Source organism: Thermobia domestica, chromosome 7 (genome assembly GCF_964235325.1).
Source record: "Thermobia domestica chromosome 7, izTheDome1.hap1.1, whole genome shotgun sequence".
Classification (NCBI taxonomy): Eukaryota; Metazoa; Arthropoda; class Insecta; order Zygentoma; family Lepismatidae; genus Thermobia; species Thermobia domestica.
In genome coordinates this window covers 205,122,351-205,147,110 of record NC_137460.1, presented here as the reverse complement: position 1 = coordinate 205,147,110, position 24,760 = coordinate 205,122,351, and the positions used below count along the sequence as shown (strand labels likewise).

Here is a 24,760-nt window from a genome sequence, read left to right as displayed (position 1 = left end):
AAAAATAGTAGCGAGACCAGTGGCGTCTGTGAATATCTCCAACGGGGGGCAACTTCAAAATTTGCAATGGAAAGTGGTGTAACTGTTAGAATCTTTCGAAAGGACATTAAATGTCATGCAACTTTTAGAGGACAAACTTTGTCATGTTCGTTTCCATTTAGCCGCTAGAGGCGTTGTTGCAGACTTGTATCTGACTACCTGTAGCAGGCCTTTATCTCAGCTAATAATGCACATAGAGTTGTCAAACAAACAATTGAACTACCAAATCGTATGTGCAGAATGCAATAAAAATAGTAGCGACACCAGTGGCGTATCGTGAATATCTCCAACGGGGGTCATCTGCAAAATTTGACATGGAAACAGGGGTTGGTTGTGCCTCCATTCAAACAAGCGCACAATGGGAGAAACGTCGTTGGCATATTTCTTCCTCGTTAGCAGCAACACGGTCGCATTACTAGGTGAAAGTCAGATGGTGCGAGGGTGTTTCCTCTCGACGTTTCTCCCACTGTGCGCTTGTTTCAATGGAGGCACAACCAACCCCTGTTTCCATGTCAAATTTTGCAGATGACCCCCGTTGGAGATATTCACGATACGCCACTGGTGTTGCTACTATTTTTATTGTATTCTGCACATACGATTTGGTAGTTCAATTGTTTGTTTGATGGCTCTATGTGCATTATTAGCTGAGATAAAGGCCTGCTACGGGTAGTCAAACACAAGTCTGCACCAACGCCTCTAGGGGCTAAATGGGAAAGGATATGACAAAGTTTGTCCTCTAAAAGTTGCATGACATTTAATGTTCTTTCGAACGATTTCAACAGTTATACCACTTTCCATTGCAAGTTTTGAAGTTGCCCCCCGTTGGAGGTATTCACGAGACGCCATTGGTCTCGCTACTATTTTTATTGCATTCTACACATACGATTTGGTAATGCAATTTTTTGTTTGAAGGCTCTACGTGCAGTATTAGCTGTGATATAGGCCTGGTACGTTCTTATTGAATCACCCGGTATATATATACTACCAATTTTCAGCTTTTGGGGCATTTTCCTTGATTTTTGATGTCTTTTTCTTGACATTTTTCCTAAGTTTCGGTAATTTTTTTCTTCATTTTTGATACGTTTCGGTAATTTTTCCATTCTTTTAATTTTAGTAATTTGCTTGAGACTTTGCACCGAGGTAAAAACATTTTCTCATATTATAACAATTTACAAACAAACGAAAAAGAATTAGAACTGCAGACATTAGTCTTTGTTTCTATATTGTCAAGACAATGGTGGTATATTGCAACCGTATGCAAAATAAGTGGAAAAATTGGAGTTTTCACTTTCACTAAATATTTCTAAAATTGATTTGTGTGCGTGTAATATCTTTAGAATCATTTCTCACGTTTAAATTAGTTACTTTTTCGATGGTTTGTATTGTGGCGGACAGCGTAGGAATCGGGAAATCCCGTCCCCGAATGAGTCCCTGATCTTCACTTTCCGATTTTCCATATACAATTTGTTAATTCTACGCAATTATTACATGATTTACGAGGAGGCATTATTTCTTTTTCTTTTCTTTGCAGTGATGCTCAGGACATGGAAACACACCACATCACATAGTAGGCCGAGATGCGGGAAATAAGTGCATTTTACGCTCAATTGTTTGTCGTATTTGTCTAATTCGTTAAATTGTTTAAATGCATATTTTATTTGGTTATTTTAATCTAAAATGAAACTTACGTTTTTCAAGTGAAGAAGTTACTTTTTTTTTTTTTTTTTTTTTTTTTTTTTTTTTTTTTTTTTTTGCGGACACGATGCCCATCATTTGGTATGTATGTTGTATTCTTTTTAAGTTAAAATTACAAATTTAATCGTCATTCTTCATACCTTTTAGGTCATTTTTCCATGTTTTAGATCATTTTTATCTACAGTATATTATTTAGGTCATGAACTTTCGGCCTTTACTTATAACCTTGATGCAGAAAGGGGAAACTAAACTTAAACAAATAAACAATAAGATAATAACCCCATAGTTTTCTCTAACAAAACTGTCCTCAAAGGGAATGCACAGATAGTTTTCCTGCCTTGTCGTTTACCTTAATGCCCTCATATTCGACCTCCTCTGTGTCATCATCCTTCTCCGGAGACAACAGCATTCTGTCTCCTTCCTTACTCTCCCCGTAATCCTCCAGCACAAGATCCTCGTCGTCTGCCGTAGGATCGACCTCATCTGGGGCATCAGCGGTAGCTGCCAAATCTCGAGCCACAGCTTCCTTCACCTCTTGCTTGCGGCGGAACAGATCGTCGAATTCAGCATCCAAACCTTGGATGGACCGGCGCTGGAACACACAAAGACAACACTGAATCAGAGAGACATATATAAACAAGAAGTACAACAATCAGCTCAATGTAACCAAGATATTGTGAATAATGTTAAATATTAGCAAATGCTAATTTGCAGGAAACTGCACAAGTCTATAAGGATTTCAGTACCTCAGGCTATTTATCCTCCTAAGGACAAACTTAATATGTTTTTGCTAATAGATCTTACTTTGTATCCACCGCATAAAAACTAACATTTCGTACACAAAGCAAACCGCTTTTCGATTGTTTGTTATTCGAAGATGGTGCCTGCACAGGCGAGTTAGTGTCTACTTCGAAAGGTTTCTAAATAGCTCCCCCTATATCACAACATACATTAATCTTTCAGGCTCCTACAGCAAGGTAAGTTCAACAGATCCAAGTTAAACATAGGTGGAAAACTACTCAGTCTTCAAGAAAATGAATCGCCTTTTTAACATTCTTTTCTATTAAGGTTACGTTTAAGACAAGAGACTCCATGGAAAGGAAGGAATGAACATTCACGTTAACACAGTCTAGCAGCATAGTAGATGTCATTGATGAAATTATCAGAGAGCAACGAAAACTTTTAGATAAGGCTTCTTATTCCTGGATATAAAGTAAGGTCTTTTTATCTCCAATATTGAATACTTTTTTTGACTTCCACTTTCTCTGTCAACGCTGAAAAGAAGAAATATGCAAAACTATGGATATCTGACGTCTGCAAAGTCATCATACTGAAATAAAAAGCTAATACTATAGACATGAAATATCTGAAGCTCAGTGATTTACCTTCAACTGTTCCCTCTTATCTTTGATCCTTCTCAGCTTCTCTCGTTTCTCGTCCATCTTCTTGAGCTGAGCGCTCAACTGCTTTTGTTTCAGCTTTCCCTCATTTATCATCGCATGCTGAGTGAACCAATCGAGGCCGCCATCGCCGCAGTCTCTCTCCTCGGATTCCAAGGCTTCGATCCTTGCCTTCATCATTGAACGTTTCCGCTCCTCGTGGAGTCGAAGCCATGTCAGAGCACCGCAGATCAAACTCAATGATTTGCCCTGTGAATTCAAGAAAGAATAACAGTTTACAATAGTCTTTAAATAACTATGAATCTCCTCAATTTATAAACCAAAATCCACCCTTATATGTTTATTGTACACTTGTTAATATATGGTTGTTGAGTTACTAACAGTAACCACAATTCCTGCTTAAGTTCTAGATAGTTTTACAGAAAGACAAGGAGACAATGCTACAGGGTGAGGAGAAAACCTGGAAGCACTTTTTTTATTATTATTATTATTATTATTATTTTCAAACGGCTACAGGAAGTATAATCATACGTTGGATGGGACAGTGGGTCTCCGAATGCATAGAGATGAGCACTACGACGAAAATCCTGAATTAGAGAATTTTAATTTGAAGGGTAATCATGTGACATCGCTTAGGTGGTTTTGGTATAAGTTGATTGATGACAAATCTTTGGAGAGAACTGTTTATGGACTTTTAAAAACATATTTTCTCATTCCAGATTATGTACAATGGCGTTCAACCCCCAGGAGCGGATTAACACTGTCATAAACGTTGACTTAAGCATCCATACAACTGCATATAAATTTACAAAGTTCCTATAGGTTCTTACCAAAAGAATTTTCTTCATCATTTCTGGTTTAATCTGACTCTCCAAAAGAATTTCATGATCAGAGAAAATTCCTACGAAATAGTATGTCTTTCTCTCCTATAGCCGACTTTAACCTACTAATTACGTAATTTTATCTGGTGAATTTGTATGTACTTAAATTCATATATATTTTTACATTGAGTGTACAATGACAGAGGTCTCTGTAACTACACACGCATCACTAAACGTTTTTCTGTGTGAGTGCATGTGCCTTTTCCTACAAAGTGTGAATACCATATTAGTTGTTGCGCGCTTTTTTGTTTGTTACTACGTGGTTACACAAATATTACTGCTCAAATCTAAATATGGTACGGGCCCCTGTACTAATAATAAACTGCAAAGTACGTTTATGTTCAGTGTCATCATTAGCCACTTTGAAATAAATTCAAACAACGTATTATAAAACCACGGTAAGGAACTCTATCATTCTACTTACTGATTTCTATAATTCCGGAAGCAGTTAAGTAGGGAAATAATAAAGGCCGCTAAAGATTTCTACCAGCTCGATGAGAATAACAGAATTTTTGCTGGAAAGGGACTGCATTTCAGTGAAAGCAAATGGAGTGAAGGAAAGCACACAAAAAGTGATTGATGTGTAACTTGAAATAACTGTACATTCATTTCATAACAATACAAATAGGTTTCTCCAAATTTTATGTCTTGAGATCCGCAGGTACCTACAAAGTGTACGTGTGTTTACCATCAAAATGTCACGTTTATATTAGAAGAAACACATCTAAATGTTGACTTCCAAGACTTGTTAGAACATATGTTATATACGTTGGTACGAGTGTATGATGCATGTGTGTGCTGTAGCTGCCCTGCTGTCGAAATTATTGATGATCTTAATACTGAAATGGAAGAAATGGATGAAACTGTCAATGTAAAACAGTGAGTGAGTACAGTAGGTCCACCTTAACAAATACTGTTTTGAGTTTCAGTGAATTCATTTCATTGAAAGTCTCATACAGCAATTGTTAGCCCTCAAACAGCATCACTATATATTAAAAGCTCAGTTTGCGTATTTCAAAGAATGTAAAACCAACCTCGATGATACTGATTGCATTGTATTGGCTGATTCTGTACGTCCGTAATTCAAGATGAGATACAAAACTATCACTGGGTAAATTCTCAAGTCACTTTACATCCTTTATTGTAAGATATATTAACGGGTACATTATTCAGTAATAGTATGTATAAGTAATAATTTACAACGCGACACTACTGCTGTGTATACATTTCAGATGCACTTCACTAACCATCTGAAGAAGATTTTGCCATCGGTCAAAAAATTTATTTATTTCACTGATGAGGCACCTGCTAAGTACGACAAACAAACAGAATCTACCCAGGTCTATCTGCTGAGCGGGACTTTTTGCGTCAGCTCACGGCAAAGACCCGTGCGACGGTGTAGGTAGTACAACCAAACGAGAAGCGTCAAGACAAGTCTTCAAAGAGCATTCACTAACCAGATCATGACCGCTCAAGATTTGTATGACTTGTGGGAAAGAAAGAAAGAAAGAAAAAAAATGGAATCAACTACAAAATTTGTCCAGGGAAGCTGTACAAGCTAATACTCCTATTACCAATTGGTCTGCCAAATGCATACCCTTATCTCACATTAGCTTAAAACACAGATTTGTACCGCTTAACACAAGTACACTACGATGTTATAGAATACCAAATTCAAGTTAATATAAAGATGTACAGATAACATAAATCCTCGTGGAATTCCATTGCTCTGATTTTTACATCCAGGACTTCGTTGTATGCGTTTATGATCACCAGTGGTGGCTGTCAGTGGTTAAAGATATCAGTCTGGAGTATAATAATTTGTACATTCGGTTCTTCAAACCAGCGGGACCAAGAGCATCACTTGCTAAATCGATGCATCCTGGGTACCTCTATTACATGTTTTGCGAACATTTACACCTTTGGAACTGACAACACCCACAGGGAGAATCAATAGTGTTTAAAAAAAAAAAAAATGTTTGTTTGTTCATCCTTTGTTAGTAACATAGTATTTTACTGTTCTAGTCATATTTAATTCAATTTTCACGTATTACACGTGTTATAGTTGAAAGAAATACATGCCACTGCCCTGTGCCTTGACATCATTTTATACGTAACTTTCCAACGTTACAGTTTGTATACCTGCCAAATTTAAAACTTAAGTACATTATGAACTAAAGGTCATTTAACCTAAGTTTCAAAATTTTCGAACTTCCCCCACCAGAGATATTTAAGTGCAAATATTGGTAAAATTCCATTTGTGGCCATATTTGATGCCTTATAAAATCATCATTATTCATTTCTACGATCTAACTCGAGCAGCTGTACATTATGTGGAGACAAATACTCAGTTCATATGGGACATTTTTGACTCAACACCTTCCCAGAGTTTTCGAGGCTTAAAAGTGGTAATTTGACTGATGTTCGCTTATGACTTCGTGGCATTAATTGAGGCATGTGAAACTAAAGTCGTAAAAAGTTTTCAGCACTGCATTAAAACGTCACTTCATAGTCTTTCCTGTGGTATTTATCTCACACCTGTGCCCCTTCAGAATTTTCAAAAATGGTCGTGCAGCCATCATCGTGCGATTTTCGGTGGAATGACCCGTTAACATTTTCATTTTGTTTTCGCAGTCATTTATTGCAGTGGTTCCCAACCTCTCTTGATTGACGACACAGTTTACTGAACGTTCACAATATGGCGTGACACGTACCTGATTCCTTTGACTCTATATAGTACTGAGCATTTTTTACTGCTGCTGGAGGTGTTACTGGTAGAGTCTGTTTCAAACCTGATTTTAACTAATTATTATATGCTTCGCTACTTTTAAATTCTAGAATTTTGCGAGTTGTATAGAAATAAAAGTTATTTTAAATACCATTTTTAATAGAAGTTTTTACACACTTGTGTTATTTAATTATTATGACCCAACATTTCCCTTCTTTGTACTGGAATCTTCATGTAGGGGGTGGACCTCCGAAGAAAATATCAATATTCAATTTACATATTTCCCACGCTGTCTTCTTCCTTGTATTTGAAAAATACTTTTGATGTGAAAACCTGAACTCCAAAAATTCTTCTTACTATATACGCACTAAATGTAACTTTTATTTACGACCATTACATGAAAATTATTAACTGTCACTTCAACAATTCTTTACATTCAGTCACTATGTATCAATGTATCCAGTTTCTAAAGTGAAAATTTAATGTGTACTTATAAAAATTACTGAAGAAAAAATTAACTTATTTTTATGCAGATTTCGTAGTATTGCATACGTTGATTATCTGATTCCAGCTAGTGTCTACCCAGGCTTAGTTCTAATGGAATCGAAAACGCAACGTATGAATCATGTTTTATTAAAACTAAGATGTCAAAACTAAACCTGGAACAACGTTCCTTACACAGAAATTGGAACATGATCAACTTAATAACTAACAGAAATCTGCATTAAAAAATAAAATAAAAATATTATTTCTTCAGTAATTTTTGTAATAAATACCTCAATATTCACTTTAGGAACTGAGTACATTGACATATGGCGACTGAATCTGAAAAACTGTTGAAGGAAAGTTTATAATTTAGATATAATGGCCGTAAATAAAAGTTTCATTTAGTGTGTAACTAATTACTAGGAAGAATTTTTGGAGCTCAAGTTTTAAAATAAAATGTATTTTTCAAATATAAGGAAGAAGACGGCATGGGAAATATGTAAATAGAATCTTGATATTTTCTTTCGAGGTTCACCCCACATGAAGCTTCCAGCGTAAGGAAGAAAATTATTGCGTCATAATTAATAATTAAACAACGCAGGAGTGTAAAATATTCTATTTCTATTCAAAATGGAAGTTCATTCCTTTAATTATGTTAACCAAAATTTACATTATCCTCTTTATATAGCATATTTGAGAGCTCGTAGAAACGTGTATCCAAGCTCAGAACATGGTGTAAGAGTATTTTAATAAATAAATAAATAGTATTTTATTAATTTATACTTTTTACTGTCTGCAAGTATCAAGATAGGCAATCCCCGAAACAGAATTACAAGCTCAAACTTAACACACTGAAACTCAAGCACTAGCTAGACTCTGGTAGTATAACATGTTTATGATCCATGCCCGAGTATAATTTTGTCACTCCGAGATTTGTCCGGATCCCCGGAAAACCTACTTTCAGAATATAATAAGGGTTTATACCTGTGGTCATTACATTCATGCCAAAAGTTATTTACAATAAACCAAAAAACTCCTGGGTTTCTAGGCCCAACTAATGATTAACCAAACGCCTGGGTCTGAAAGTGTTAAGACACTGACAGGGCACAAATACAAAATTCAAGCCACTGGTAACGTTATACCTAGAAACAAACATTACAAATAGCAAGGCGAGGCGAATAAGGTGCAAGTGACACTTTTGATCACTTGCTGATTTTTATGTTTAAATAATGTTTTTAAATTTAAATATTGTTTTATATCAGTATATTGGTATTGATTTATATATTCTAAGTTATGATTATTATTATTATTAGGGTAAGAAATCCAGATCTGGGCATTGGTTGATTAATTATTATTATTATAATTATTAATTGTATGTATATGTAATTGTTGTATTTACTATGTATGTTTATTTTATTTCTATTTTCAGCTATTATATAAAAAATACCTCTAGTAAAAAGAATAGTTAGATAGCAACTCTGTTTCAGAGAATAAGTCAGTTTCAAAGCATTGCGAGAAAGCTTCTTGTAGGTGGGAGAACCATCCTCCCCACCACTCGTTTTTTCTACATAGCTTATGATACGATAGCTTCCCTACATAAACGGAAGATTTCTACAGTGAAGGGGTCAGTTGACCGTCAGTCTTGGGAAAGACTTCGAACAGTCTCCAAAATGTAGTTTACAGGACGGACTCGGCTCGGTGAGTCGAGTGGGAGCTTTTTTGTCCCCGTAAGAAAATATTAGGTCTTCAAGTAAATGAGGGGGAGTATTACGGAGGTCTTGCTTGGACTCGTTAGGTTCTTCGAGTCTTAAATAGGGTAGAAGGCATGAGCTATATTAGGTTCTACCTTCTAGTAGGTTTTCATTTTAAAGGGACTTCTTTTTTGGTCTAAAATGAGGTCCTGTGAGAAGAAGGGATATAGAAAAATAATTCTTATACTAATTCAAGAAATAGATTTTTGCTAGGGAATTAGGCCCTGTAAAATAGGGACAGGATTTGATCCTTGAAATGCTACATTCCATAATTAGGCGGATATGGCATTTAGATTAACAATTCTCTGATATTAGAATTTTTGAATACGTGTTTAAAACTGAAGCTGTATACGGCTTTGGTCGGTTATAAAGTAATTTATTCCTCTTGCAGGACACATTAGGTTTTTATGAATACTCTGAACACAGTTTCCTGGGTTCGATCCCTCGAAGTGGACTCGTGAGAGGCTACTGATAATTTTTAGATTTTTTTTTTTAAAATCACCTCCTAGCTCAGGGAATATGGTTTTCATCTAACCTTTACCTGCCAGATCTATTTAAAAATCTTTCGCTACTATAAGGTGAACTCATTCTCCTTTCCTACCAGCGTTGGCAAAAACCATAGTTTTTATTGAAAGAAAAAAAAAAAAAAAAAACAGGTTTTGGTTTAAATAATTTACTCTATGTATTTATATTAGATATGGATAGAAATTAGTTTGTTTCGCCTGGGTATTATTATGCAACAACAAGGTTATGCAGAAAGGGGTCATATAAGCTTAAAGCGGAATCCAAACCGTTTCTCGACTTACATCCAAGAGAAATTGTCCATTTGGACACGAAACCGGGACTAATTGGTCACAAATGCAATTGCCGACTCACTCACGAAGGACTCCTGATAAAAATACGTTGTACTAATCTTTACGTAGGCGTACTTGTTAATATAATTGTCAAGAGTCATTTCAAAACGACAAAAAGATAAACAGTTACACAAGTAGAATTATATATAAATCGGGAAACTCCCGCCTTAGCCATTGGGAAAATCCTGTTATTACTTTAAATGTATTTGTATGTAAAATTTTAAGGTCAACATATAATCACTACGCTAAAACTGAGGTAATAAATTACAAATTTGGTATGTAGATATCATTCAATAAAATTAAAACAAAGTCAAATCAAAGTTGATGTTGGAAGCTACGTAGGGAGTTGATAAATTTTGCCAATTTCTATCAATAAGAGGCAAGCTTGGCTTCTTTATAAAACAACAGGCATTCATTCAAGTAGAAATATATAATTTGGTTTCATTTCGTATGTTTAGGCTTAACATCCTTATGAAATACCAAGGTTATCACGGAGAAGACTTTCGCTTAAAGGGACACCTCGAATCGCTACTTGATTTACACTTGAAAGATGGGTTGTGGTTCGACCGAGAATTGAACACGGGACCCCTTGATTAAAAGGTGAAAAGTAGATAAACGTAATGCGGATGGTTTGATATGTGCAAACGTCAATATTAAGTTCACACGATTTAAAGCATTTTTCTTTTTTTTTTTTTTTTTTTAAGCAGGTTTAAACCAACCCTGTTTCCTACTTATCCCTATAATAAGTATTTAGATAGATTTCTTCTAGTGCATCTCCTATTTAAGGGAGTACACGAAATAGGGTCGTAGGCCAGAGTTTTTGATGTAGTGAGTCAATGCCCTTTATAAGTTAAAGGTTGACCGAGGACGCTTTTAGTGAGGGCTTACCCTTCTGTCTGCCACAGGCACATAATTAGAGAAATCTTAGCTTAATAAAGTTTACTAAAACTAGAGAAAAATTAAGGAATTAGAGAATACTCAACAGGTATATCTCATGCACTTTTAAAGAAAGATATTTCATAGAATTATCAACTTTTTCAAAATAAACTTTTAATAGAGGTAACTCATGTGTTATGATTTCATATGTAGATAAGATCCTGAGTTATAAATCTGTTTATTAAGTTAATTACCCTAGACATTACTTATTTTGTTTTAAGATACGAGTTTGAATATAATTTATTATATTCTATTTTTTTAAAAGTTTGTCGAAAATTTTGTGATAGAGACACGAATTGCCATAGCTCACAGTGTGACGGATTTCAGTGTTACATACAAAAAGTAATTTTAATCTTATATTTTTTTTTTCGACAAACAAAGACAATGGGTCTTTAAAAACTAGGCCGATCGAAATATACGAACATCGATAACTAAACGTTTAGATTGAAACTGTTTTAAAGCCACGATTTAATATTCGAAAATAATGTTTGATTCCTCTGAAAGATCAAATAAATAAGATATATACTCACTGTGCCAGTGGGGCTTTCAAAAATTCCAAATTTCCCTTGCTCCAGAGCCACAAAAAGATGTTTCATAAAGTCCTTCTGGATGGAATACGGCTCAAAGGGAAAGGGAAATTCTGCCGGTGGTTTCAGAGGCCCATCCTCAATTTTGCCGTACGAATCCATCGCTCACTCTCGATTTACTCAGTTCATTAAGGTAGTGAGAAATACCTGCAACACAAAAGGATATATGGATTTAGTTTGGTATGTTTATCTTACATATTACTCGAAAGCTTACAACACAATTATAATAGTATAATTCGGATTTGCTTAGGTTGTGTACTTGAAACTTCCCTCGATCCGCAATACAACAAATTAAATAGTACACTACTTTGAAGTGAACATGTAACTATACCCGTGAATAATAGTACAATGGAATGGTGCATTTTTAACTATACCTAGAAATATTACACCAATACTTTAAGTATTCAGTATCAGATCTGAGTGTAAGTACGTTAAAACTTTTTCAGTTTTCAAATTATAGATTGGCACACAGAACAACTGCATCACGCCTTCCTGCTAATGAAGTGTAGGGAATTTCTGGACTTTCTTCGGGAACAATATGCATTGGAGTGGAAACGTCGGACGTCTGGATTGCCACAGATTTACAACAGGAAGCTATAACAGCAGCAAAGGACACAGAAAGCGAGGAAAGGATACTCTCTTTTAAACGAAGCTCCCGATAGTCAGCAGAGATCTTGCCAACAACCATTAGCTGTCGAATACGCTTCTCACGTTGAAAGGCTACACAATCCCGAGAACAGTCGCTCTTGCAGTTCGACACTAAAGGGCTTTGTCACTGTACAGGGTTACGCACTCACCTAGCCACAATTCGAACAAAGAGCAAAACTCAGATTACACGATGTGCCGGTGTGCTCGAAGTGTTGACATTTGAAAAAGCGCAGGGGATTGGGAATATAAGGTCGGACTTTAAGCCGATAATAACTAGCCTTTAAGTAGTACGGAAGTGTAGATAAACTGAAAGTAAGAATCAGTGACTGGGTAGCAACGAGTCCACCTGACTTCTTACTAGAGATGCAAAAAAGCCGGCTTTTTTGAAAAAAAAAAAAAAAAAAAAAAAAAAACGAGAATTTCGGAAATTTTGGCTTTTTCATTTTCATGATTTTTCTATTTGAATAGCTTTCTTATAATATACTCTAAAGTTAAATAAGATTTCATGACCTAAATACCATATTTCGCTATGGAATTTACCATCATGATGGATGGAGCATATATTTTATGAATTAAAGTAAACATACAGTACGTAGTATTTGAGGGCAATTGTAGAGGATATTTAACTTTATTTTAACTTCTGAGTTATCGACATTTTTCTTCTTCTCTACTTATTTCTTTTTAGTCATCCGTGTTTCATTTCTTAGAGATTAGTAGGCCTACTCTAGCTTCTATCACATAAATTAAACTTATGTTTTTCAATATATCCGTCAGAGCGCACGTTTGTCAGTATATCTGTCAGAGCGTACTTCCACATTTTTGTTATACTGTAGCTATGCAATGATTTAGCAACAATCTTCCGGATACAGAAAGGAATTTGGGCGGTGTTTCTCTGCTTAATGTTTGGTTTTTCTAAAAATGTCCTAATTTTTATTTGGGAGGAGCTTGAAGTTTATGAGTATAGGCATAACTAACATTTCGTTTTGTTTGTATTCAGCAATAATCTTCCGGATACAACCTTGAAGACCATTTTATACTGATAATCAGTGGCGGATTTAGAAAAGTATTTTGGGAGGGTTTTCCATATTAACGTTTAGTTTTTCTAAAAATACCTAATTTTTATTTGAGGAGAGCTTGAAGTTTATGAGTAAAGGCATAACAAATATTTCGATTGTTTTAGAAATTCCGTAATTTCGGGGTACAGGCTTCAATTTGTAAGACATCCCCACCCTATACCCCCTCCGCAAATCCGTCACTGCTGGTAATTAGTAATAACAACGATTTAAAAACGATAAAGGAAGTCGGCCACTTCACAGTACACGCACTATCTCTACACTCACAGATGGGATTAAGAACAACTTCTGTCAAAATGATCGAATTCCAGGTTGAATACCGGACTTCCCGATAAAAGTGCAAAAACTAACCACTGACTCATTGTTGTTGTGCAGTTGTGATTAACTTAAATATATTCTCTCTCTCTCTCTATGGCCTATGGAATCCGAAGGTTCAATGCCGCGTTCACAGAAGCTTTCCACTGACTTCTATCCTTAGCCAACTGGATCCAGTTTTTACTTTGTATTCCTATTTCTGCGAGATCCATCTTAATATTATCCTTCCATTTACCCCTAGGTTTTCCTAATGGACGTTTTCCGATTGGATTTCCAATTAAAACTTTGAAAGCGTTACTACCTTCTTCCATTCTGGCTGCATGACCTGCCCATCTGAGCCTCCTAGACTTGATGACCGTAACGATGTTTAGTAAACCGTATAAATTATGCAGTTCTTCGTTATGAAGTTTCCCCCATTCCTGTTCCTCTTGGGTTCGAATATTCGTCTCAGGATTTTATTTTCAAATACTTTCAGTCTGCGTTCTTCCCTCAACGCAAGCGACCATGTTTTACAACCATACAGAACAACAGGCATGATTATCGTTTTATATATTTTAAGCTTTAAATTCCTCGACAGAATTCGCCACAACAAAATATTTTGAACTGAATAATAACACGAATTTCCTGATTTCAGTCGACATTTAATTTCTTTGTGGATATGCTTTTGGGTCTGGTAATATTGATTCTAAATGCCGCTGCAAGCGTTTAAATTATGTAGTTCCTCGTTATGAAGTTTCCGCCATTCCCGTTCCTCTTGGGTCCGAATATTCGTCTCAGGATCTTGTTCTCAAATACTTTCAGTCTATGTTCTTCCCTCAGAGTAAGTGACCATGTTTCGCAGCCATACAGAACAACAGGAATAATTATCGTTTTGTATATTTTAAGCTTCAAATTCCTCGACAGAATTCGCGACGACAAGAGATTTTGAACCGAATAGTAACACGAATTCCCTGCTTTTAGTCGACATTTAATTTCTTCGTGAATATGGTTTTCCTATGTTAATATTGATCCTAGATATTTGAAACTATCCCCTTTATCAAAAGTATTATTTAATATTTTAACGCATCCACAATTTGCTGTATTCCGGTCCCGACGCACTTCCATGTATTTAGTTTTCTCTGCATTTACTTCTAAACCCATGTTTCTGCAAGCGTTCAATAAGATCTCTGCATTTCTTTCAATTGTTCTCCTATCATCCCCTATTAAATTTACATCATCAGCATATGCCATAACTTGGTGAATACCATTAAGCTCTAGGGCCTGGTTGCTATCTTTAATTTTCCTTATAGCGTACTCCGGAGCAATGCTGAATAATAATGGTGTTTACGCATCTACTTGTTTCAGACCATTCTCGACGTTGAAGCCCATGGACAAGAATTTTTCTACTCGGACTTTACTCTGGGATTCATTTAAACCCATTCTAATTAATCTAACTAGCTTTTTCGTTATTCCGAATTCTGTAAGAATTGTACAATACTTCCCTCCTATCAGAGTCGTAAACCTTTTTAAAATTAATAAACAGCCGATGTACTGGGTAATATATATATATATCCCCATTTCCTATTTCCTTTCGAGTATTTATCGAATAGTAAATATCTGGTCGGTAGTTGATCGATTTCCCTAAATCCACACTGATAATCTCCAATAATTTCATCTGCTTATGGAATCAATCTTGATAATATAATGTTAGGAGAAATGCCTCGCTAATTATTACAATAAGTTTTGGCGCCTTTCTTGTGAATTGAAACAGTGATTGATTCTTTCCAGTTTTTTTTTCTTTCTTCAAAAAAGTTGAATTCCTGTCGTTAAAAATTCAGAATCCTTTAGAACTGGGTAAACCGTGTTGGTGGTTATAAGCCTAGAAAACCACACGATCAGATGAACGGTCGGTCTATTACGCATATGATCCATGAACAGAAAATTCGCTACTTGCATGATTCTAAACAAGCTTAAGGAACAGTCAGTGCATTATGGAATTCGGAATTTTACCGATTGTGCAGATCCGAAGCACCTGATAGGTGATAACAGATTATTACCTATGTGATCAATGAATGAAAAAATTGTTCGAAATATCCATACAATGTATATGAAAGTTAAAATTTAAAAGTTTCAAGAATGTGCAGAACCACCCAAAACCAAGCTGTTGATGTGCAGCCTTTAAAATTATCATATAAATGTATTTCTCTCATGTTTTATTTTATTTTGTTTCAAAATGAGGGTGTGTGATATTTTAAAGTAAAAATACTACACAGAATTTTGCTAGTTATTTGTGTATCATTTTTTAAAATAAAAGTACTTACTTTTGTGTATAAGAGGTTATAAAATTATTACATCTATTAGTTAATCCTTAGGAATTCATAATGTAAATATGTTAAGAATTTTAAAATAATCTTTTCGAAATTCATGGTTTATTTTAGGTTTTATATTATTACCTACATCAACCATTAATTAAATGAGTTTTTGTGATGTAGAGAAGCGAAACAAAGTCTGCTTTATCAATTTAAAGCAAGATTTTGAAAAAAGCCCAAAATTTCCCAAGCAAAAAAACGAAGCAGGAAAAACCGTTTTTTTTGTTTTTTTTTTCAAAAAAGCCGGTTTTTTCCCGAGCCCTTGCATCTCTACTTCTTACTTTTAATGCGAGCTACCTCTACAACGTGTTGATCAGCCAGCTCCAATTTAATCTCCTCCTCTGTGGCATTTAGGAGGTCCCAACATCACATCGCATCGTGACAGACGTTCAGTTGATGATGGGGTTCTATAAACACGTTCACTAGTGCAATGGTAGTCAATTGGAATAGCTTGCCGTTTGCTTCTTGTCGACCGTTTCCACCAATAAAGTGCCATTCCGTAATTGCTTGATATGTTTAAACTGTCAAGTAGTGTAAGCAATAACTTTATTAATAAGGAAAGGGGACAAATTCTTAAAGAGCACACGGGACGTTTAGTTTCAACATTGGCAATTTCAGCATCTTTAACTACAAGACATCGGACTAAAAGCGTCGCGATAGTCCGCTCGCTCTCTTCCATACTACTCACAACTTGAAAGTTTGTCTCGCTCTTGCTTGTTTTAGGCATTTTACGAGGGGGTGAGCCCGAACCCGATTGTAAAGTTTTAGTGCTTATAAAAATTTTGTATTAAATATACATTTATAACTAGAAAATATGTGTGAACTTCACACCAGGGCGCTTGCGAGAACTTACACTACTTTCCTGGCCATCCGATGAGCACTCTCTCACCGTAGGATCAGCGTGGGGCCTATGCGGTCAAAAAAACTATTTCCGTCGACAAAAACGCGTGGCCCCGGAAAAAGAATTGGAACGAAAAGAAAGAACCTATCAAAGTAAAATGATAGACCCTCACCAGCCCACAAGAGAACAAAATGTGCAGTTTGATTTTGCACTTTTATTATTTTATTTTTCTATAGTGTCATTTTTTAAATGTTTTCAAAGACTTGAACACCAGACAACACATACACTGGACATATACAACAGCAAGCCGTGATAGGTGCATGTCCACTCCAGAGTGAGGAAGACGTGAATGGACCATCCACTTCCCAAGACTCCCACCTACAAGTCCGGTAACGGTATTGGCAGCTGAGCAGGGTTTGAAAAAACCCGGGTATTTTTGAAATAACCCAACCCACCTGGGCCCATGTGGGTTTTTTCGGGTATTTTCGGGTTTTTTCGGGTTTAATTGGGTTTTTTCGAAATATTTCAATCTCTTTGGGGTAAAAATGTTAAAATAAGATTTACATTTTATGAGTGTCATTGTCACAACTTGCAACAACTTTCTATTCACTGCTGTTTTGAAAACTGCCGCCATTTTGAAATTTTATATTGGATCACCGAAAAAATCTATACAGCAACTCGAGAAGGTCTTGTGCTTCTACCCTCAAAATATCAACTTAAAAAGTCCGAAAATTGCACCTTGTAGCATGGATACCCGCTATTTTGAAAAATGGCCGCCATTTTGAAATTTTACGCCGCCAAAATATATACAGTTAATTTAGTTTCTCGTGCTTCTACTTTGAAAATTTCAATTTGAAAGACCTAAAATTGTGCTTTGTAGCGTGGATATCAGCAGCGGCGCAAATTTGTCTTCAACATTGGGGGGACGGGTAAGACGGTATATTATATATATATATATATATATATATATATATATATATATATATATATATATATGCGATGTAGAAAATATTTATGAAGGAGAAATACAATGCTGGGGAGGATTACCTATGTCGGTCCCGGCGTCCTCCACAGGGGACATAAAATATGACGACATTATTATTGCTTTATAACTTTAAAATCCGACTGGCAACATTGAAAACTGTTTACAAGGGATGATCCAAATATGATCATTCCCTGTAAACAGTTTTCAATGTTGCCAGTCTGCTTTTAAAGTTGTCAAGTAATAATAATATCGTCATATTTTATGTCCCCTGTGTGGGACTCAGGGACAACATGGGTAAGGGAGCAGAGTTGTCTTCAACATTGGGAGACGGTCAGATTTGAGGCTTATTCTGGGAGGTATTAATTTCATCTCACTTTCCTTTGTGACAGTTGGACACAAATCATCACATTTCTTCCTAAAAGACACATTTCCAATCGGATTATTGAGGGGGACAGTTTCAAGATTGTAAGAGATATGTCCCCATCATCCTCCCGGGATTTTCGCCAGTGGATATCAGCTATTTTTTTTTAAAACGCGCCATTTTGTAATTTTACGTTGGTATGCTTCCAAAATCTAAACAGAAAATTTAGTGTCTCTGGTTTGTATCCTGAAAATGTAAAAGACCGAAAGTTGAACACTGTGTGGTAAAGGCAGACAAACGAACAAATGTAGATCGAGTCATCCTAGGAGCCTCAGTGACGTTCGCCAAATATGAATACCAAATAGCTATACTAATTTAAAACAAAGACATAATTCATCAAAAAGTCTTAAATATTTTTCAACGTAAAATAATTGGTCTTATTGTTGAAGTTCACTTTCGATGCTTTGTGCATTCAATTACGGAAATTACCCGAGCACTTGTTGCAAGACCGTTCTTTTCCGAAAATTAATTTAAAACAATTAACAAAGATAGGCCTATAATTCATATTTTATAAAGTAAATGTTTCAAAATGTCTAAAATGAAATGAAATATCCTCCAGCGTAAAATAAATAGTTTTATTGTTGAAGTATTCACTTTCGATGCTTTGTGGGTTCAATTGCGGGAATTTCGCGAACACTTTTTTCACGACGGGTTTTCCCTCAAAATGCAGCTTGCTTTACTGTACATCGAAACTTCCATTAATACTGAAGTTTGACTGCAGCACTTAAAATAGTAAGCGTTACGTAGTCTTCGGAGCTCCGAGCATTAAGCTTCTTAATTTTGACAAGAATTTTTACGTTATTGCTAGTGTTGATTCCACAGAATGCTTATTTGAAGGCTAGCAACAAATGACTGAACTTAACTGTTGTTGTTGGAAAACCAAATTTTACTGAATACTTTTGTTACCATCAAAGGTAAGAAACAATACTAATAGTTTTACTAATGTATTTACATATTTACTGTTAGTACCGGCACCTATGACCTTAAACCCGTCAACGTATGAGGGATAACGTCCCTCGGGGTGTCAAGTCAGGAAACATACTATTCATGGAAAGTATTTTCTAAAATATACAATCGCTTACTTTACTTCAAACAGGCTATAAGCATAATCCACACATTAATTTGTTCTACAATTATCTCAAGTTAAGGTGAGGGTTTTATTTATTTATTCATTCATTCAGTGCATTTAGAGCTTTATAAAGGTCTTATGTTGAATATTGTCTATCTTAACATGAAAGCATATAATTCGCCCAAAGAAAGTTTAAAATCTGATAAAAATAACTTTCAATGCGATCACCTTAGTTGTACCAATAATACACTAACAAAAAAGTCAAAAACCCAGGTGGGTTTTAAGATGGGTTTTTTCAGGTGGGTCCAACCCGAAAAAACCCGGTGGGTTTTTTCGGGCTGGGCCCACTTGGGCAAACCCTGCAGCTGAGAGGACATCCGAGAAGATGCGGATGAAGGGTGATGCATGCATGAAAATATGAAGCCGTCCTCTTAGCTCCATCCCCTCCCCGATGATGACAGTCCGCTAGGAGGGTGGAGGAGGTATGATCCTGATCGAGTATCTGGAGAGTGGCCATTTCGTAACTCCCGATCGTTATTGTGCAACGTTGTCCAGGTTACATGAATCTATCCAATGAAAACGCCCTAATGTGTTCAATGAAAATGTGATCCTCCTGCATCACAATGCTAGGCTCCATATATTGCTCGCCAAACACAAGCACTGATGCAATAGTTCGAGTGATAAATGTGAAGCCACCCTCACACCACCTCCAACAGCCCAGATTTGGCTCCCAATTTCTATCTCCTTTTTCCGGTATTGAAGGAATATCTGTCTGGAACAAGGTTCGCTTCAGATTGTGACGTGGAAACAGCTTCTGATAACTGGCTGAATGGACAGAAAGTAACTTCTACGAAGTCGGGTTATAAAAGTTGGTCTTGCGTTGATAAATACCTGAATCTATTTAGTGATTCTATGGATAAGTGATCGGCACGTACCTATGCCGCTTTTTACCCCGTTTGTATTTTCTCTCTTGTTAATACACACCTTTCCCTCAGGTTTATAACCTATTTTTTTTTGGATCCATCCTCGTATTTTGATTGTTGATTAGTGCATGACATGACTTTGTACGACTGTTTTAGTCCTAAATGATTATGGAATATAATCTAGGCCTACATTGTGTCAACTTTTCTGTAAAATCATTTTTAAAAAAAGACAGAAAAAACTGTCTGAACGCATTTTAATTTCGAGAAAGCTTGTGTCAGTGAGCTAAGATATGTCCTTTAATCTTTAGGTACTCAATATGGATACTATCCTAGTTTAAGCAACCACACATGAATTCATGATTTTAGTAGCTTTTTCATCAGGAAATGCACTCCTAGTATATTATGGATTATTTCTTGTGGGAGGAGTTGCATTCTTGGGTGCAGATTCATTTTAAGAAAGCTTAACCGCTAAGGGTGACTTCGTATCATTTGGAGATATGCAATAAAACGACAGTGCAAAAGACACCAATCAACGTAAGCTAGATGGCACTAAAAAGCACCGGTAGTATTTAATCCACATAAAGCTACGGTAAAGTCGATGGGCCTGTGTTGCAATCCTGGGTGCATCCGTATGAAGCAGGCGCGTCAGCGACGATGGGAGGCATGTAAGTGAGGATAGTGGAGTTTGTTAAGGATCATGACTTAACACATTGCATCGACATACGAATTTAGTTAATCGAGGCCTCATTATGTACTATTACATAGTTACAAGCATACAATTGAATTACGTTCGTTATTATTTAGGATCTATTAGGTAAGATCCGCGTATATTTTCATTACGTATACATTCCTCTTGTAAATTAATATTTTAAAAATTTGCGGCTGTCTAAAGAAAACAGTCTAATATTTCACAACCCAACTGTAAGTATGGAAGCCACAGTAACCGCAAGTAGGACAGCAAGGATGGTTAAAGCACCGAAAACAGAACTACTTGAAGTCGCTGATACTTAAAATTTCTTGGATTGATTGGTTTGAAGCTTAACAGTCCTTTCAGCTCCAAGGCTATATATACGAGGAGGGCTTAGAGCTTAACGATGGATTGGAACCACATTAGCTCCCATCTGAAATCGAACTCAGGTCTCGAAAGGCGCATGAAGGTAGCTACTTATATACAGCCACGACAGAGCTCCTTAAGTATCTTAGAGAAAATGTACGTAAGGTGTTAGGACTGTCTTATTAATGTGCACTGCTTTTTAAGTAGAGGTATACATGTTAATAACGCTTACATGGCCGGTATGTTTATTTTACCAATTTCACCAAAGTTTCTTTGGTATTATTATTTCTATTATGAAGAATTTAGCTACTCCACCTTTAAATTTTCTGAGCCTCCCCACTTCATCCTCTTCTACCTTCACCATTTAAGTAATGCCACAAGCATTTTTGTGGTATCCGCAAAGATACCAACGAACTCGATGATATTCGTGATGCAAATTACTTTTAATTTACATTTTTTGTACATTTTACATTAAAATAACTGATTAACTTTTTGCTACTTTCCGGATATATATGACACCTTTCACCATATTTGTAACAGTTTCTATTCCAACATCAATCTTTGCATAGTGCAAGGGCAAGGTTCTAAAACACAGGTCCCTCTATCCTATTTAGCTGTGATCACGGCAGATAATAATGTGCCCTGCGGGGCTATAACCCGCCTTCCCTCGCTATCGCTCGCACGGCAATACTATGTGAATTAAATATTAAGGTTTGGTACAGAAAGGAACCAATATATAAGGGGACCTGTGTTCTAGAGCCTTCCCTAGTGCAAGTGTGTATTGCTATCACCTAGACACTTCCAGAATATGAAGAAGGACAAGTGACTTGACACTTTTTACAGTTGTGACAACGCCTCTTATATGAATATTGAACAATAGTTATGTAATTCTGCTTAAGCGGTAAGTGTAGGAGGGTGTATTATAATTCATAAGATATTTCATTGACAGCTAATATTCTAAACTGTAACATTCTATTTTGAACATTTCTATCAATGAAGACATACTGACACAATTAAATTGTAGAACTGTACGCTTCTCCAACATTATTATTACTCTGAAGCATGCGACACTGTATTAAGCAAATGATAGTAACTTTAGAGGAGGCATTACAATAGTAGCATTTTTGACAAATTGTGTTTACACATAAAAGTACTGAAAACATGACAACGCAATGCACAGCAAAATATAGTAATATATTAATACACTGCATTTTTCCTTAATAATATAATCTCGTCAATAACAGAGTATGTAATTTATACTATTTCAAAATTTGGAAGCTGAAAATCTACTGAACTCACCTCACACTTTGCAGCTAAGCCTTCCATAACACAACTTCCCGCGTCAGCATCACCACAGAATATTTTGAATGTTTTCTACGCTAGTCATTTCGCATTCTTGACTCTGTTAAGAAGTGCTTTTGCAACTATTTCCATAGAAACAGCCGCGAACTTGATTCATCAACGATATTTTAAAAAAATCAATTATTTTTTTACTAAATACAATATGAAAATTTATCATCTTTGTTTGTAAAGTTTATTAGTAAATTACATCAAACTAAATGATTCATTTAATAGCCGAGATGGATTTATTTTTATATTTCGTTGGTGAAATGATATTTCTAGTTTTCCGTTCCATAGGCAGGGGCGTCATTTAGGGGGGCGGGGGGCAATTGCCCCATCTGAGTGAGATTTATATAATTTCATCAATAGAATAGTAGTAAATCAGTGAAAAACGCGAAAGTTTACTTATAACAAGGTGTTTTGCTCCCCCAAGCAAAATCTGAAATGACGCTGCTGTCCATAGGCCCTTTTGGGAAAAGGAGGCGGATGATTACTAAAAGTGAATAATGATGAGCTTAAACTTTTGTGCTCTCCCAACGATAATCGAACATGGTACCACTTGCATCAGAGGGAAAGAGCTCACCACTAGACCGCAGAGATAGCATATTTCCGTTCAGTTTATTTCCTCTCATTATTAGAGGTTCTTGATGTGGGTTACACCCGAATACACCTACTTTAGGGTTGCAAACTAGCCAGTTTTTCACCGGCCTGGCCGGAAATATTGCTGTCATTTTAATTAAAGCCGGTGACCGGTACAAACTTCTTGCCAGCCTCTTTATGACCAGTTTTTTAAGTTTGTATCTAATTCGAAGCAATTGTATCTAGTTTGAAGTATAGATTGAAAAAATAACTTTCATTCTGTAAATTCAAAACTGTCACCTTTCACCATCTATCAACGATTAATATATTTTGTTTATCTGTTTAGATTATTTTAAAAAGATGACAGGTACTGTATCAGAAAAAAAATTAAATTTACTTGTAAGAAATTTTATACATTTATTGATGATGAAAAAGGATTTCTTAAAGCAATTTCCTGTAGTGGAAGTATGCGTTTAAAGAATAAACTTCATTTTCCAAACCCAAAAGTGTCACATAAAGATTAATATACTTTCGTTCATCTGTTCCGATGATTTTAAAGAAGTGGCAGTTACTGATAAATACAATAAAATGATCAATACGAACTTCAGTTTCTCATTTTTAGCACAATGTATCTATTAAGATTTAGTGAATGTTCTAAGGGTGTGCAGAACACAGGTACTAATGCACTTTTATTCACGACAGTACATTTCCTTCCCATTGATGGGTACGAACATAGATACTTCACACTTAGACTATATCATATGAAATTTTGAGGGGGTGCCGGTTTTTTATTTTTCAGAGTTGGCAACCCTAACCTACTTTCGTACTCTCATCACCGTCTCCTTTAGCCTAGCCGGCATAACCGTGGAACGTAAAACTTAAGATGTCATTTCTTTGTATTTTCTCCTTAATCTTTACAGGACGAACGGCTCAGAGCTGGAACTGAGCCAGCTGTTTAAACCATCGCTCCACTCCTAACCAGCAAAGCAACTATGGTGTGTTTCAGATGACAAGCGGCATGACCTTGAGTGGCTACACGCGGCGTCCAATTGGCTTTGAGCAGTGTTGAGAATTCGCGACAAGCAGTTCTGCATGCTGACTTCTCGCGCTACTGCGAATCTTGACAATACCAGAGGCGCTACTTGGACATATTGTATTAACACGTTAACTGCTCACTTTAGGAAGTAGAAAGAAGAATTACGAACACATACGTGAAAACTACATCTTTTTATGTCAACTGGTTGTAATGATACACGCTTTTAAAGGTTTCCATATAAAACAATTAGTGAAGCGAGTCCCGCGTCTAATTTCCTGTAGATTTTGTTTCGATTTGGAAATAGTACTCAACTTTTATTACAGGATAATCAGGGGTGTAACCAGCATGTTGTTCTAGAGGAACATTACTTTCAGGGGAAGGAAGGCTTTCCTCACATTAAAAGAAGAACAAATTACTTCTTTCAGAATATGAAAGCATTTTAACTCACAATACATACTATACACATATTATATTTTCACGATACTACCTCATCAAAAGACGAATCTTGACAGTACTGAAGTTGAAAACCGGATTGTAAGAGATAAATCAATAAGCTATTCATAACAAAACAAATGCTGTCTATAACAGTCTGTTTATATGACTTTCTGTTTAAGTGTGTTAAAATAGGAAAGGGAAAAAACTCAAAAAAATATCAACTCAGATATTATTATCCAATAATATAGTAGAGAGTTCACAGTGCGCCTGGTTAGGGAAATGAGAGTATAAAACATATGAATAATTTTAGTTGTTTTAATTAGATATAGAAACCG

The 24,760-nt window shown here is 35.9% G+C and overlaps 1 protein-coding gene across 1 annotated transcript in view; it reads right to left on the bottom strand.

Moving 5' to 3' along the window:
• The window catches only part of LOC145690682 (ATP-dependent DNA helicase DDX11), a 117,420-nt gene extending 94,945 nt beyond the window's left edge, over positions 1-22,475 (bottom strand). Inside the window, exons 1-4 of the mRNA XM_081765822.1 lie at positions 22,334-22,475; positions 11,301-11,504; positions 3,120-3,383; positions 2,084-2,326 (exon numbers count right to left, since the gene is read on the bottom strand). Of these exons, the coding sequence (XP_081621948.1) occupies positions 2,084-2,326; positions 3,120-3,383; positions 11,301-11,459 (666 nt within the window). The 5' untranslated portion in view covers positions 11,460-11,504; positions 22,334-22,475. The remainder of the gene's footprint in view (positions 1-2,083; positions 2,327-3,119; positions 3,384-11,300; positions 11,505-22,333) is intronic.
• Positions 22,476-24,760: the final 2,285 nt, after the last annotated feature.